We start from the raw sequence: 12965 nt of genomic DNA, 5'->3' as shown, positions 1-12965 counted from the left end.
GGTTGAGCGATAAGTCATGTTTTCATGACTTATCGCAAAAACATTGATTAAAAGAGAAACAACCGTGACTATTTCGCCTTGTCTTCAGACATAATGTATCGAGGATTAACTGAGATTACAGATTTTTATTCATATTTGATTTATACGCAATATGGCTGCTACTTCTAACAGCTCAATTGCGCACGAAAAGGGCTCCCTTGTTGTCCCGGAAAGTTATTGTTTTGTTTATCTTGTCACTATTAATCAGCTTTATCACAACTGCTTAATATTGTCCATATTTATTTACTTCAATAACATTGGTAAAGTACACTTTTTTTTTTTTACTTTCGGGTAATCATACGAGAATTGGGTGGAATTTCGGATCAGGATGCCCACATAAGTTGATTTTCTCCGTTTCGTCGGGGATATTTCTAACTCTTTTTCACCACAGCCTTCGAAATGGTGGGGAGAGGACAGAAACTTTTGCTACACAACTTCATAAACATATTTTAAAAGTTTATGAATTTTTTCACCCACATCCGGACCGATTTCGGCCAATTTTTTTTTTTTTTTTTCACTGCGCACTTAAAAACGACAGGAGAAGCCTTTTCATTAAAGCTGTTGTTTCTCGTACATCCTACGACTACCTGGTACCTTCCTCGTGTCTCCCTCTCCTCATGGCTCCAACCGAGTCTGTGTGCGTGTGTAAGAAAAAAAAACATTTAACTGTAAAGTATGTTATCAAAAACAAAAAATAATTTGAAAATATATGATTTTTTCACACATCCCACATCCGTTTCAATTCATAATTTTGAAAGGTCATTGCTGGGATTTATCTACAGTGATTTTCAAAACGTATGTAAAAGATGATATATTTTAATAGCATACTTTTCTATTAGCTAATATGTTTTTTTCTTACACAAACACACACATAAACACAGGGATTCACTTGGTATGGGGGTTAAGAATCTAAATTACCAAATACTTGCATTTTTTTTTTTTTTTTTTTACTCAAAACGGCTTGGATCTTTTCTGTTTGGCTGCCAGCATTTCAAAAAGTTTATCGAAAATTTCAAAATTTGGCACATTAATGTAGTTTTCCAAGCTGAATTGCTGGTGGTATTTCACTTTTTTCATAAAAATGTTTTTAAAAAGTTATAGGGGTTTTAAAGCTTGATCATCTTTGCCCAGTCAGGAAACAGGATTTGGAAACTATCATTTTTTGCATGACTGCACATTTTGTCGTCAACGTCCTGAAAGTAGCATGTGTTGTCAATATTTGTATTCTACATGTGGAGAACGAGTAAACAGCACATTTTTTGCAGTTTAATGCATTCAATGCAATACCACAAACTTAGGATCTAGTTTTTTTCATTCGCAACATATGCATTTTTTAAAAGGAAGTAAGAAATCTGAAAATCGGCTATAATAGTGTAGCCTTCCAGTCTCATTGCTTTGAAGGTATGATGTTGAGGAGAAAAAGGTTACAGAGGTTTAAAAATTGAAAAAACTGGGTATTTTTAGCCAATAGCGAGACAGAAATTTTCTGCGTTTAGCAGAGCAGTGTCAACTTTAAGGTTGTACCCTGTGAAATTTATAGTTTAGAGTCTAACCTGTTTATTGTAGGTTTCAAAATAAACAGAAATACCTAATAAAATCAGCATGTATCATTTTACTGTTTCTTTTGTCTCTTCATTGATTGTATGTTTTTATATATAAGTGTGTGTGTGTGAAAAGGGGGCGTCTGTCTCCAAAACTCCAAAGTTGAGTAACATTTTCATGCTTAGATTTGTAAACTACAATGAGAATAACACTGGTCAACAAAGAATTTGTCCCAAGGAAAAGAATACCTGTGTCTAATATGTTTTTGCATGCAGAATTAAAAAAAAAATGTCAAATTATCTGTATCACCCAGTTTCTCTGTTCCATGATATCCCTCTCAGTTCTTGTTATGTGGGCTAAATTTCAGTTAAGTTGTTGAAATGTGAAGCTAGCAATTTAAGAAATACTCCTAATCTAAATTTTTATGAATAGAATTAACATAGTGAAACCATAAACCCAGCTATCTGAGTCAATGAGTCCCACAAATATATGAAATGAAAAATATGTAAAAGTACTAACACACAGAAGCACAGAAAAATATGTAATATACTAACACACAGAAAAATTAAAACAAAACACATGGGTGAAAAGAATCTCGTGGTGTGAAAAATCAATATAGACAACAGTGAACCACAACACAGCATGCAGTTGTCATGGTAACAAGCTGCTAATGCCATGCTGTCTGTCGATTGGCTAAAATTACCCAAATTTCCCAACTTTAATTTACAAGATAAAGTAATTGGTTGATTGTAACCAAAATTCAGAGCTGCATCAATGTACCAAAATTGAAAACAATCTGAGCAAGATTAAGGGGAGTTCATTTTGCAAATGAGAAAGACTAGAACCCAAACTTAAAAGATTTATCCAAAAACCTTATTTAGCTGTTATTTTTAGCACACCTCACAACCACCTCAATGACAAAAAAGAGTAAACATCATGTTTTTTTGTAGTTTTAAGCATTCAATATGAATTTAATGCAATAAGATTTATCCAAAAAGCGATATGTGGGGAAGAAAAAAAAGTCATAACGTCAGTGGTCAAGGGGCTGACTGGAAGAGGAAGCGCAAGAGGGGAAAGGGGGAGAGAGGCAAGCATCATCCTCTTTTTGCCCGCTGGAGGCATTGTGAAGGGATGTAAAGGAATTCACTCCCAGGTTGGTCAGATAGCAGCTGCTTATACTGGGTGACAGGGGTAGGGCAGGATCGTTGGACAGGTGTCGACAGGAGGAAGGTAGGTGAACCACTTTTCATTTCGGTAATCATATACAGATGTCATTTTCCCCTAAGATATGATGGCAGCAAAGATAAGGATCGGCAGTGATGTCATCAGACCTTTCTATAGCGAAGGAGACATAGTAGCTTGGATTTGAAAGGTCAAAGTTGTGGCCAGGCTACAGGGCATCAAAGATGTAGCAAGCCTCATGGTGCTGTATTTGGAGGGGAGTGTGCTGGCAGAGTACCTCGAAATGAATGAAGAAGAACAACTGAGCGCAGCAAAGATCAAGCAGCACTTGAGAGAAGCTTACACAGAGGGAGAGTACACTGCTTTTGCTAAGCTGGGAACAGTCAGATAGACAGGGGAACAGGTTGACAACTATGCTGTAGAGGTACGGAGGCTGGCTGTGCTGTCCAGTCTCACCAGAGAGGGTCTGGAGAAGGTAGCATGATTGGCTTTTGTGAATGGCTTTCCCAACGATGTGTCGGTGTGGTTACAACAATTGCCAGATGTCAACAAAAGGCGATGAGTGAGCTCATCATTCAAGCCTGTGTGTTGACACAAAACACTGGGTGGAAGGCAGTGGTGATGACGGTTGCAGAAGTCCGCAACGTTGCATGACGGCCAGTGAAAGATGTAAAGAAACCTGCTGTGGAACAACAGCGGCCTTTCACAGGCCAGTGTCTTAAGTGCCAGGGACTGCACGGAGCCTGGACTAGTTTGCTACCAGTGTAAACAGACTGGGCATATCACCCGAAATTGTGTCCAGGGAAAAGGCCACAGGGAAGTTGCTGCCTCTCAAACTTACCACGCAAACGAGTAGTAGAGGCACTTGTGCAGTTGCTGCCTGTAGTTGAGGTTGTGGTCAGGGGAAACATGTTCAAGGCCATCATGGACACAAGCTGCACAATGTCTCTTGACCCCAAGGGTAACAAAGAAATGGAAGGAAATGAGTAGTGTTTCGGCAGTCAACGCCAGCGAAATTGAATGCAAGGGTAACAATGATGTGAAGATAGTGGTGTGAGGCACAACACTAAGGCTGTGGGTGATTGTGATTGATCACGTGGTAGACAGGATTGATATGTTAATGGGATGGATGCGATTGACCGCCTTGGAGGAGATGTGGTTTCATTTGGTGCCATGGGGGTGTCATGCGCCACGAGTCAGGAATGTGAGGGGATGCACTGCCTACACCATTGAAGACAAGGATTTTCGGGTGGTGAACAATAGAGTGACGCTGGAAAGAGGAGCCCCCAATGCTGAAGAACAGGATGAGCTACTACCAGCACACCCTGAAAGGACATGCCAGGAGCGAGTTTGAAGAAGTGGTAGAGAGGTGGATTAAAGAAGGTGTCCTTATCCCATGGAAGGAAGAGGTGGTGAGTAGAGTGCTACTTCTATTGGCAGTGGTGCAACCAGCAAAGTTAGACTGGTACTGGACTTTCAGGAGATGAATGGCCATGTATTGTGCCACACAGTTGGTGAGGCAAATGACATCTGTGGTGAGACGCTGCACATATGGAGACAGTCAACTAAGACAGCAACGATTGTCGACTTGAAGTAAGCATATTTGCAGCTTCATGTGAGCAACAAACTGTGGCAGTATCAGCTGGTTCAATACAAGGGCTGGACATATTGTCTGACAAGGGTGGGTTTTGGACTGAATTCTGAGCCAAAGTCCATGGTGACAGTGCTCAAATCCATCCTGGGAAAGGTGGATAGGATAAGAAGGGCCACAAATTCCTATACAGATGACATCTTAGTGGATAAGACTGTTGTGCCTGCCACAGAGGTTGTGAAACATTTGAAGAAATTCGGGCTGATTATGAAGCTACGAGAGTCAATGGCTGGAGGAGCTGCACTGGGCTTAAGCTTCAAAGAGACAGAACAGGCATGTTGGTGTTTTGAAGGGGGAATGAGATCCCTGAGCTGGGTTCCAATGTCAGCAGGAGAGAACTTTTCTTGATGTGCAGGAAATTAGTAGGTCACTACCCGATTGCGGGATGGCTGTGGACAGCATACAGTTACACCAAGAAACAAGCAAAAAGGGGAACTGGGATGACAAGGTGAGAGAGGGGACAGTGGCGATGATGTAGGATATCCTAAAGAGGATGAGAGCAGAAGACCCAGTCAGAGGGAACTGGCATGTGCCCAAATCAGATAACAGGACTGTATGGTGTGATGCTAGCAGCATTGTGATAGGAGTTATGTTGGAAATCAGAGGTGCCAAAGTGGAGGATGCAGCCTGGCTTTGAAAAGCAGACAACTACAACCACATCAATGTCACTGAGTTGGATGCAGTGCTAATGGGAGTGAATTTGGCCTTGAAATGAACCTCTTTTCATTTCCTACACACAACACGTTACATAGCTGTTATTTTTAGCACACCTCACAACCACTTCAATGGCAAAAAAAGGAAACCACATGTCTTTTGTTGTTTTAAGCATTCAGTATGTATTAAATGTGATGAACAACGCATTACATGCAATAAGAAGCAACACATTACAAATTAAATATGTTTAAAAAACAAACATTTAAGCATTAGTATGAACTTAAAAGATTTACCTAAAAACAAAATAGCAAATTATAAACTAAATATTTTGAAAATTGGAAACGAAAGTTAGAAATGCATTCAATTAACTTCTCAAACAAATCACAATTTTCATATCTCTGCACCACATATATTCACAGACATATGAATCTACCATTGAACAGTGAGTGCCACAGCGTAATTTATTATCTTGCTTTACAGAGGCCCATGTACTCTCCACTTGTTGAGTGTGGGTACCATATTTTGAGTTAACAAACCCAACACTGTGTTTCACCATTCTATTCTCAAAATTGTAACCATCAATTTCAGGAATGTGAGAGTATGCCCACTACAAATCGCTGAAAATCGTGGTTCCTGGAACAATCAAGTGATGTATGCATTCTTCCAGTGTGTCATGATTCCGACATGGCACAGCATACAGAAAAAGCTGTCTGGTCTCATGATACACTCCACCAAAAACCCACTGCTCAGGTAGGACCCTTCCTCGGTTGTACTTACATCTTGATCTCAACAATCTTTCCAGGACCACCAACTTGAATTGGAGGACAGAGCAAGTCCTCTGCCCATATTTCCTGAACATAGCTGTTATAATCAACAGTTGTGCAATGGCTCTTCTCCAGTTCAACACAAAACCAGACTGAAGTCAATTCCTTAACCCATGAGAAAAGGAAAAGCACTGCAGTCTTAAGAGGAAGGGTCCCACCTTCAAACCATGTGTCTTTCCTCAAAGACACAGACTCCATGAATTCTCAGTGTGAGCATCACCAGTACACATTCCTACCACATCTTTTTGTACTCATAACATGCTTCTTCTTAGCACATAATTTTCTTTTGAGTATAATAGAACACAGCGTCAACAAGTGGTTTCAGTTTCAATATATTTGTCAATACTTGCTTTCTCACAGGCAAAAGAATTACTATGGAAACAGCATGAATGTGTCTGTGGCTTCCAATTGGCTAAAATTACCCAAAATTTTCAAACTTTAATAACTAATAACTTTATTTATTGATTTACAGCAAAAATGATTTTCATGACATTCATTAGCCTATAAAACTGTATCATTTACACTGGATATGAAATTAATTCGAACAGAAATTGATGCTGATTGATGGTGGCACCCAAACAGAAAAGGTCCAATGGCTTCTCCCATGGTTTTGAAATTCATTGTACCAAAAAGTGGCACTATGCATGGAGGAGGGTGGTGAAAAAAAGTCATAAATTATAAAAACAAATTTTTTCATAAAACGCACAGCATCATTTCAAAGGCCGTGGTGAAAAAAAATTGGTAAAGTCCTTGTCAAAATGGAGAAAATTCAACTTATGTGGGCATCCTGATCCACAACACCCATTGTTTTGGAGGGCATATTGCCAAAAAAGTGGCACTATGCATGGGGGTGGGTGGTGAAAAAGTCATAAATTAAAAAACATTTTTTCACCAAAAGCCTCTCCCCCATCTGCCATCATTTCAAAGGCCATAATGAAAAAAGAATTGGTAAAATCCCAGTCAAAACAGAGAAAATCCAACTTATGTGTACTCTCTGATCTAAAACTTCATCAATAAAAAAATCATGTCTTCAAACAAATAGACACCTGAATGGACATACAATATATGACAACAAGTATTTTATATATATATATATATATATATATATATATATATATATATATATATATATATACATACATACATACATACATACATACATACATACATATATATATATATATATATATATATATATATATCTTGTGAGTAGTAAATGATTATTTGGGTACGTATAGCAGTTTGTTAATCCATTTTCCAATGTTCACCATTAAAATACAAAATAAGCACACACTTAGTATTAATTTTGTTATAATCATTTCATGTCAGGTATGTTACACATACCATTTTACATTTAGGATAGAACCTAATGAAGCTCTCAACACTCCAAATTTATGATTGAATTCTGACTACCAGCTGATGAATATCACTTCACTAACTTCATTAACAAATGTTCTTAGAAAAGCATAAACCTCACAACTTCAATGAACTCATAATTATGTGTTGTTAGTTTAAGAAGCCAATGAATGATCTTCTTTATCAAAGTGCAGCCTGTAGAATTTTTTGAATGGTATACCAACGAAAAATAATCTTGAATTTTTTAGTAGTGTGTACCACCTGATAAACCATGTCTCATGGCCCACTTCTACAAAAAGTTTGCCCATACCTGCTCTACATGATCACTCTTCCTGTTAAAATAACTACCAAATCTACTTGAAAACACATTTCACAGGTTTCAAAAAAGCCTCTAAAATAATTGAATGAATCAAGTTTGGATGCCATTGCTTCCATGTCTGCTCAATCAGAGTTAATCTTGAGATAGATACCATCGTCAGTATTTCATATTACTCTTTGGTTACAATCAGTGTGATTATTTGCTGTTAAATTGAATTGGTGGATAAAGGAGGAGGAAGTTGAGATGGTTATTTGGATTTACAATGCTGTTGGTGATTATGAAACATTTCTGAGATGGCAAGCTGATAGAAGCATAATGGACAAGATGCTTAGGAGTATTTCATCAGTCTTTTTGCTCAGAGTTTAGATTCTGCTGTGGTTAACTTTCACCTCTCTTTGGATCAATGAAATAAGTGCCAGTCAAGCACCAGGGTCAATGTATTGACCAGTTCATTCCCCCAAAATTTCATGCCTTACGCCTGTAACAGAAGGGCTTTTATTAAACATTAATTTATTTAGTGCAAACGATGCTCGTCAGTCAAAATTTGGTCATCATATGCATGAACATAGAATAAGTTTTAGTTATAGCCATCTAAAAAGCACGACCAGCCTGGAGCACTGCCTTGAAGAATCAATCCCAGTACTTATTCTTTTTTTAAGCCTGTTACATATTCTATCAGTCACTTTTTCTGAACCATTGAGTTTCAGGGACATAAACACACCAACAACAGTTGTCAAGTGGTTGTGGGGTACAAACACAGTAACAAAGATGCACACAGACAGACAGACAGGCAAGCAGGCAGACAGACAGCCAGACAGGCAGGCAGACAGGCAAGCAGGCAGGCAGACAGACAGACAGATAGATAGATATGACAGACTTTCTAATTTCTGTCTACCAAGTCTCCTTACAAGACTTGGTCAGCCTGAAGCTATAGTAGAAGACACTTGACTATAGCTCCAATCAGTGGGACTGAACCCAGAATCATGTGGCTGGGAAGCAAACTTCTTACCACACATATCACTATGACCAAGTCTAAACTTCTGACACCTTATGAAATTCAAAAGAGAATATAAGACTTTGCATCTGTTTCAGATGGCTTAAATAGCTCTTCTACTATGAAATTGCTTCAGTTTCAACACACTGCCTCAGTTTGTTAAGCATGTACAACTTCGAAAACAAATTTTATTATGTTTTCTTCTTAGTGATAATGTTCTTTTAGTGCAAATTTTGGGAATAATGATGAGGTGCCACACATTTAAGGTACCTTGCATGATTCTGATCATCCTTACACATACTTTGTATAGGAGTCTGAATTTTGTAAATAACTGGGAGAATTTTTGAATCATCTATTTGACAATAGTTTGAACAAATCATACCTGTATGTATCTATACTTGTGATAGGTGTAGCAATATGAATAACTTTTTATATATATATAGGGATAAATTATCCAGGTGGGTACCTTAAGAGCTCTCAAGTACATTCAAGGTTCTGGCTAACCACATCAAGTAGTAAGAAGCATCAAGGATTACTTAGGGAGAGCAATTCCACCAATATATATATATATAAGCTATTCATGTTGCCACACCTTTTATCTTGTCAAGCAATATATTCCTGGTTATGTCAGAATGTCACAGGTGGTTTATGTTTTCTTAAATTTCAGATAGGGCTTAATTTTTATCATATAAAACTAAAAACCAACATAGGCACATGATAGGCTCTTAGAGAATAGTAGCACTCAAAATTATAGCTGGGTTTCTACTCATACATACAATAGCAACAACAAAAGCCAGTCAACAAAAGCTCAGCCTGGGTCAAACAGACGAACCCAGAAGGTTCTTTTGATGTGGCAAGAGGAGCATTTGGCAGCACATATGTCTGTGACCTACACGATTATTTATACTAGACACATTAAATAAGAAATTCCAGTCAATGTGCTTTGTCCTATATAAGGAAGATGCTTTAACCATCTTCAGATGCACAAATTGGCACACCCTGGACAGGCTTAGGAAAGACCTAACTCACACTCGTAAGGATTTAAGATTACCATGGAAACCAACCTTAACATAGTAAATTTCTGAGATGTAATATTTGATTTGGACACTGGTTTAAACAGACTTTTCCACAAATCTAATGAAAGGCTATCATACATCACAGCCTCATTTAAAAAGCTTGTAAAGGGTATCTGAAGAGGATTTTGAACCTATCCTGCAATAAAGATGTTTTTGATGTACAATGAGGCTCTAGAACCTGCAGGTTTAAGGTTCACATTATCCATATGCCTGGCATTTACACCCACAAGAGAAAACACCACTATAAAGTCCTCATGCTTTCCCCACTGTTCTCACTCAATGTGAACTGCATGGAAAGTGCCTTCCTTAGATCAATGGATAAGCATTTTACACAGTCCCATAGGTATAGGAGATTATTCAATAGACATAACTCGAGGGTCTCTTTCACCTATGAACCTAGAGTTTTAAAATGTTAACGAACACCCCAAACCCTTGTACAGAGGCAGAATGCTCATGTAGGGTTAGCAATAAGTGCCCAGCCAATAGTCAATGCAGCACAGAGGCTGTGGTCTACAAAGCAGAAGTGGTGTTCCCCAGCAATGGAGGAGCACAAACACAGAAATCACTGGGCAATGAAGGGTTAAATAATCAAAGGTCCTCTTAGAATCCAAGAGAGATACAATGTTACAACATTAGTCAGCTATATATGGTGATTAAAAGAAGAAGGAACACTATGAAATCAACTGAAAACTACTGGAACCTCCTGGGTACTATCTGAAGGAAGGTAGACATTTTAAGTTTTACTTGTAAGTTTTTGGTTTGGTATGAAATTTCTCTTGAATTGAATTGCATGTTATCTTAAATGTATAGAAGAGTAGTTATCTTATTGGGCTTGTAATATGTGATAAATTTTCAGAAAACTTGGGCAAGGTGCAGGCATGGCTGTGTGGTAAGAAGTTTGCTTCCCAACCACATGGTTCATGATCAGTCACACTGCATGGCATTATGGGCAAGTGTCTTCTACTGTAGCCCCAGGCTGACCATAGCCTTGTAAATGGATTTGGCAGACAGAAACTGAAAGAAGCCTGTTGCATACATATATGTATGTGTCTTTGTATCAGTGTTTGTTCCCTACCACTGCGCAACAACTGGTGTTGGTGTGTTTATGTCCCTGTAACTTAGTGGTTTAGCAGCAATAGCGATCTATAGAATAAGTACCAGGCTTAAAAAAGATAAGTCCTGGGGTTGATCCATCCAACTAAAAATTCTTCAAGGTGATACCCCAGTATGGCCACAGTCTAATGACTGAAACAAGTAAAAAATAGAAGATAAAAGATAAGTAATTTATCACACTAAATACCATTTTCTTGTTTGTTACAGTTTTCATGTGAGTTTCATATCTCTGCTGAGGAGAGCATCCACTTTGGTGGTTGGACAAAACATATGGTGAAAAAAATATTCAATCAAAGTTTCACTTATATTAAGTTAACCATCACTGAGCTTTATGTTTATTTTCAAGTTACTCTCAAACTTTCTGCTAGCTGTTTTTGTCAGTCTGTGTATTACCTTACATAAATATATCATCAACAATGACACCTTTTCTTATAAGTGAGTCAAAGGAGGTGGGCTATGTCCATGACTTTTGTAGGCCTTTTTAAACTGGTGAGACTGATGTGGATGATGTTCAGTTTGAATATCTAAAGATCAATTGGGTTGTGGAATTCCATAGGTAGGAGTATTCTGTAAGAGAGAGAAGGGAAATATATTAAATGCAGGATCTCGGAGTTGAGACACAGTAGCAGTGATGGAGTGCAAAAGGAAAGATTAGAGGTAGTCAATTTACCCAGCTCACAGATGAAATAGAAGTCAATTAATTTTATTGAACTAGTTATTAAATGTGGTGATAGCCTGAGAATTGGTGGCATGAGTTTACCATTACAGCCAGTAATGAGAAAAGCAGTGACAATTTTCTGGTATCTTTTCTGACTTTTGTCTTTCATAAATAAGGAGAGAACCTGTATTATCTAATAATCCATTTATGAACTCAATAGATGTATCAGGTAATTAATTGTGGTAATTAAAATGAAACTGTATCAAGTATACATTTTACAGGTGATATAAATGCTTAGTTATTATCATGTTTCAAGCTGGTGTCCCAACATGGCTGCAATCTAATGACTGAAACAAGTAAAATGATAAGAAAGATAGATAATAGTTAGCTTCTTGCCAATATTAATACAGTAATGGGATTTATGAAAAAGATCCCATAAGGTTGAAAACAGATAATATTTTGTGTTTGGTGTGGAGACTTCCATGAATTTTATAAAAGAATTATTACATTTGCATCACTTAAAGGTTGCTGTTGTTATTGTTTAGTCTCTGGTCAACACTGAGCAAGCCAATATTCAAAAGCATTCTGGCTTTTACCGTTCTTACTTTTTTCCCCAACATGGTGTATCTGAAGCTCCATTATCCAAAGTGATTTGAGGTTGACTTTACTGCTATTTCTAGCAGGCTGAGTGACTGTGAAGAAGCAATTTGTTGGCTTTTACATGTCTTACCACATGCTGGGCAAATGTGTATGCATTTGGTCCCATCATTTCTCAGCAGTTTTCACTCATATAGTATGACTGCTGACTCACTAGTTTTAGGTAACTTGTTAGTGTTGAAATAGCATCAAAACTCTAATGCTTGAGCAAATTTTTGTTTGACAGTCCAAATTATATGATTTCATTAGATGTCCACCTTAAAGGTGAGAGTTTTGTATATTGTACCATTCAGCTAAAAGTGTTCTTGCAGATACCCATGATTGTTCAAACTGACTGATTTCCTGCTAGGAGAAATCGAATATAATTCTGTCTCGAAGCCCTTTGGCTTGTAATCCTGATGGTCCTACACTAAAATATACAATTTCGTAATGAAGTCATCTTTAATTTGCTCACTTTTTATTTCCTTGCTGAACACGTAAATTAACTTTGGTTGTACATTGACTCATAAAGCAATCATTTTAAGTCAGTATACAATTCTTTCTTTACCATCAGCTCAAATAAGAGTTACACATTATATGTATTTCTGCCCTTTAAGGCACTTTTAAACTAATTCAACAATACCTTCAATACCAAATTAGTTGGGAAGAGAAATGTTTAAAAACAATACTAAATAACGTTAAAGATTTTTTACTCCGTAGACGCTGTTAATGCCTATCAAAATAAAAAGTAACAATTTCTTTTTAATCCTTTTGTAAATCTTTAACTCAGTGTCTTTATATGTTAGACTATATATAAATTCAAGTGTCTTCTATAATTCCATTCACATCTAGGAAACATCATAAAATTATAAATTTATTCCAATGTTTAATAAATACTGAGTATTTTTTTTTTCTTTTTTT

General features: G+C 37.3%; 1 protein-coding gene across 4 annotated transcripts in view; it reads right to left on the bottom strand.

The window, feature by feature from the left end:
- The window catches only part of LOC106877864 (COP9 signalosome complex subunit 1), a 129349-nt gene that overhangs the window by 115645 nt on the left and 739 nt on the right, over nucleotides 1-12965 (bottom strand). For all 4 annotated transcript variants that reach the window (XM_014926899.3, XM_089356762.1, XM_089356779.1 and 1 more), the window contains exon 2: nucleotides 10938-11317. In XM_014926899.3, the coding sequence (XP_014782385.1) occupies nucleotides 10938-10964 (27 nt within the window). In that variant the 5' untranslated portion in view covers nucleotides 10965-11317. The remainder of the gene's footprint in view (nucleotides 1-10937; nucleotides 11318-12965) is intronic.

This window comes from Octopus bimaculoides, chromosome 1 (genome assembly GCF_046866305.1).
Source record: "Octopus bimaculoides isolate indiv1 chromosome 1, ASM4686630v1, whole genome shotgun sequence".
In the NCBI taxonomy this organism is placed as follows: Eukaryota; Metazoa; Mollusca; class Cephalopoda; order Octopoda; family Octopodidae; genus Octopus; species Octopus bimaculoides.
This window is presented reverse-complemented; position numbering and strand designations above follow the sequence as displayed.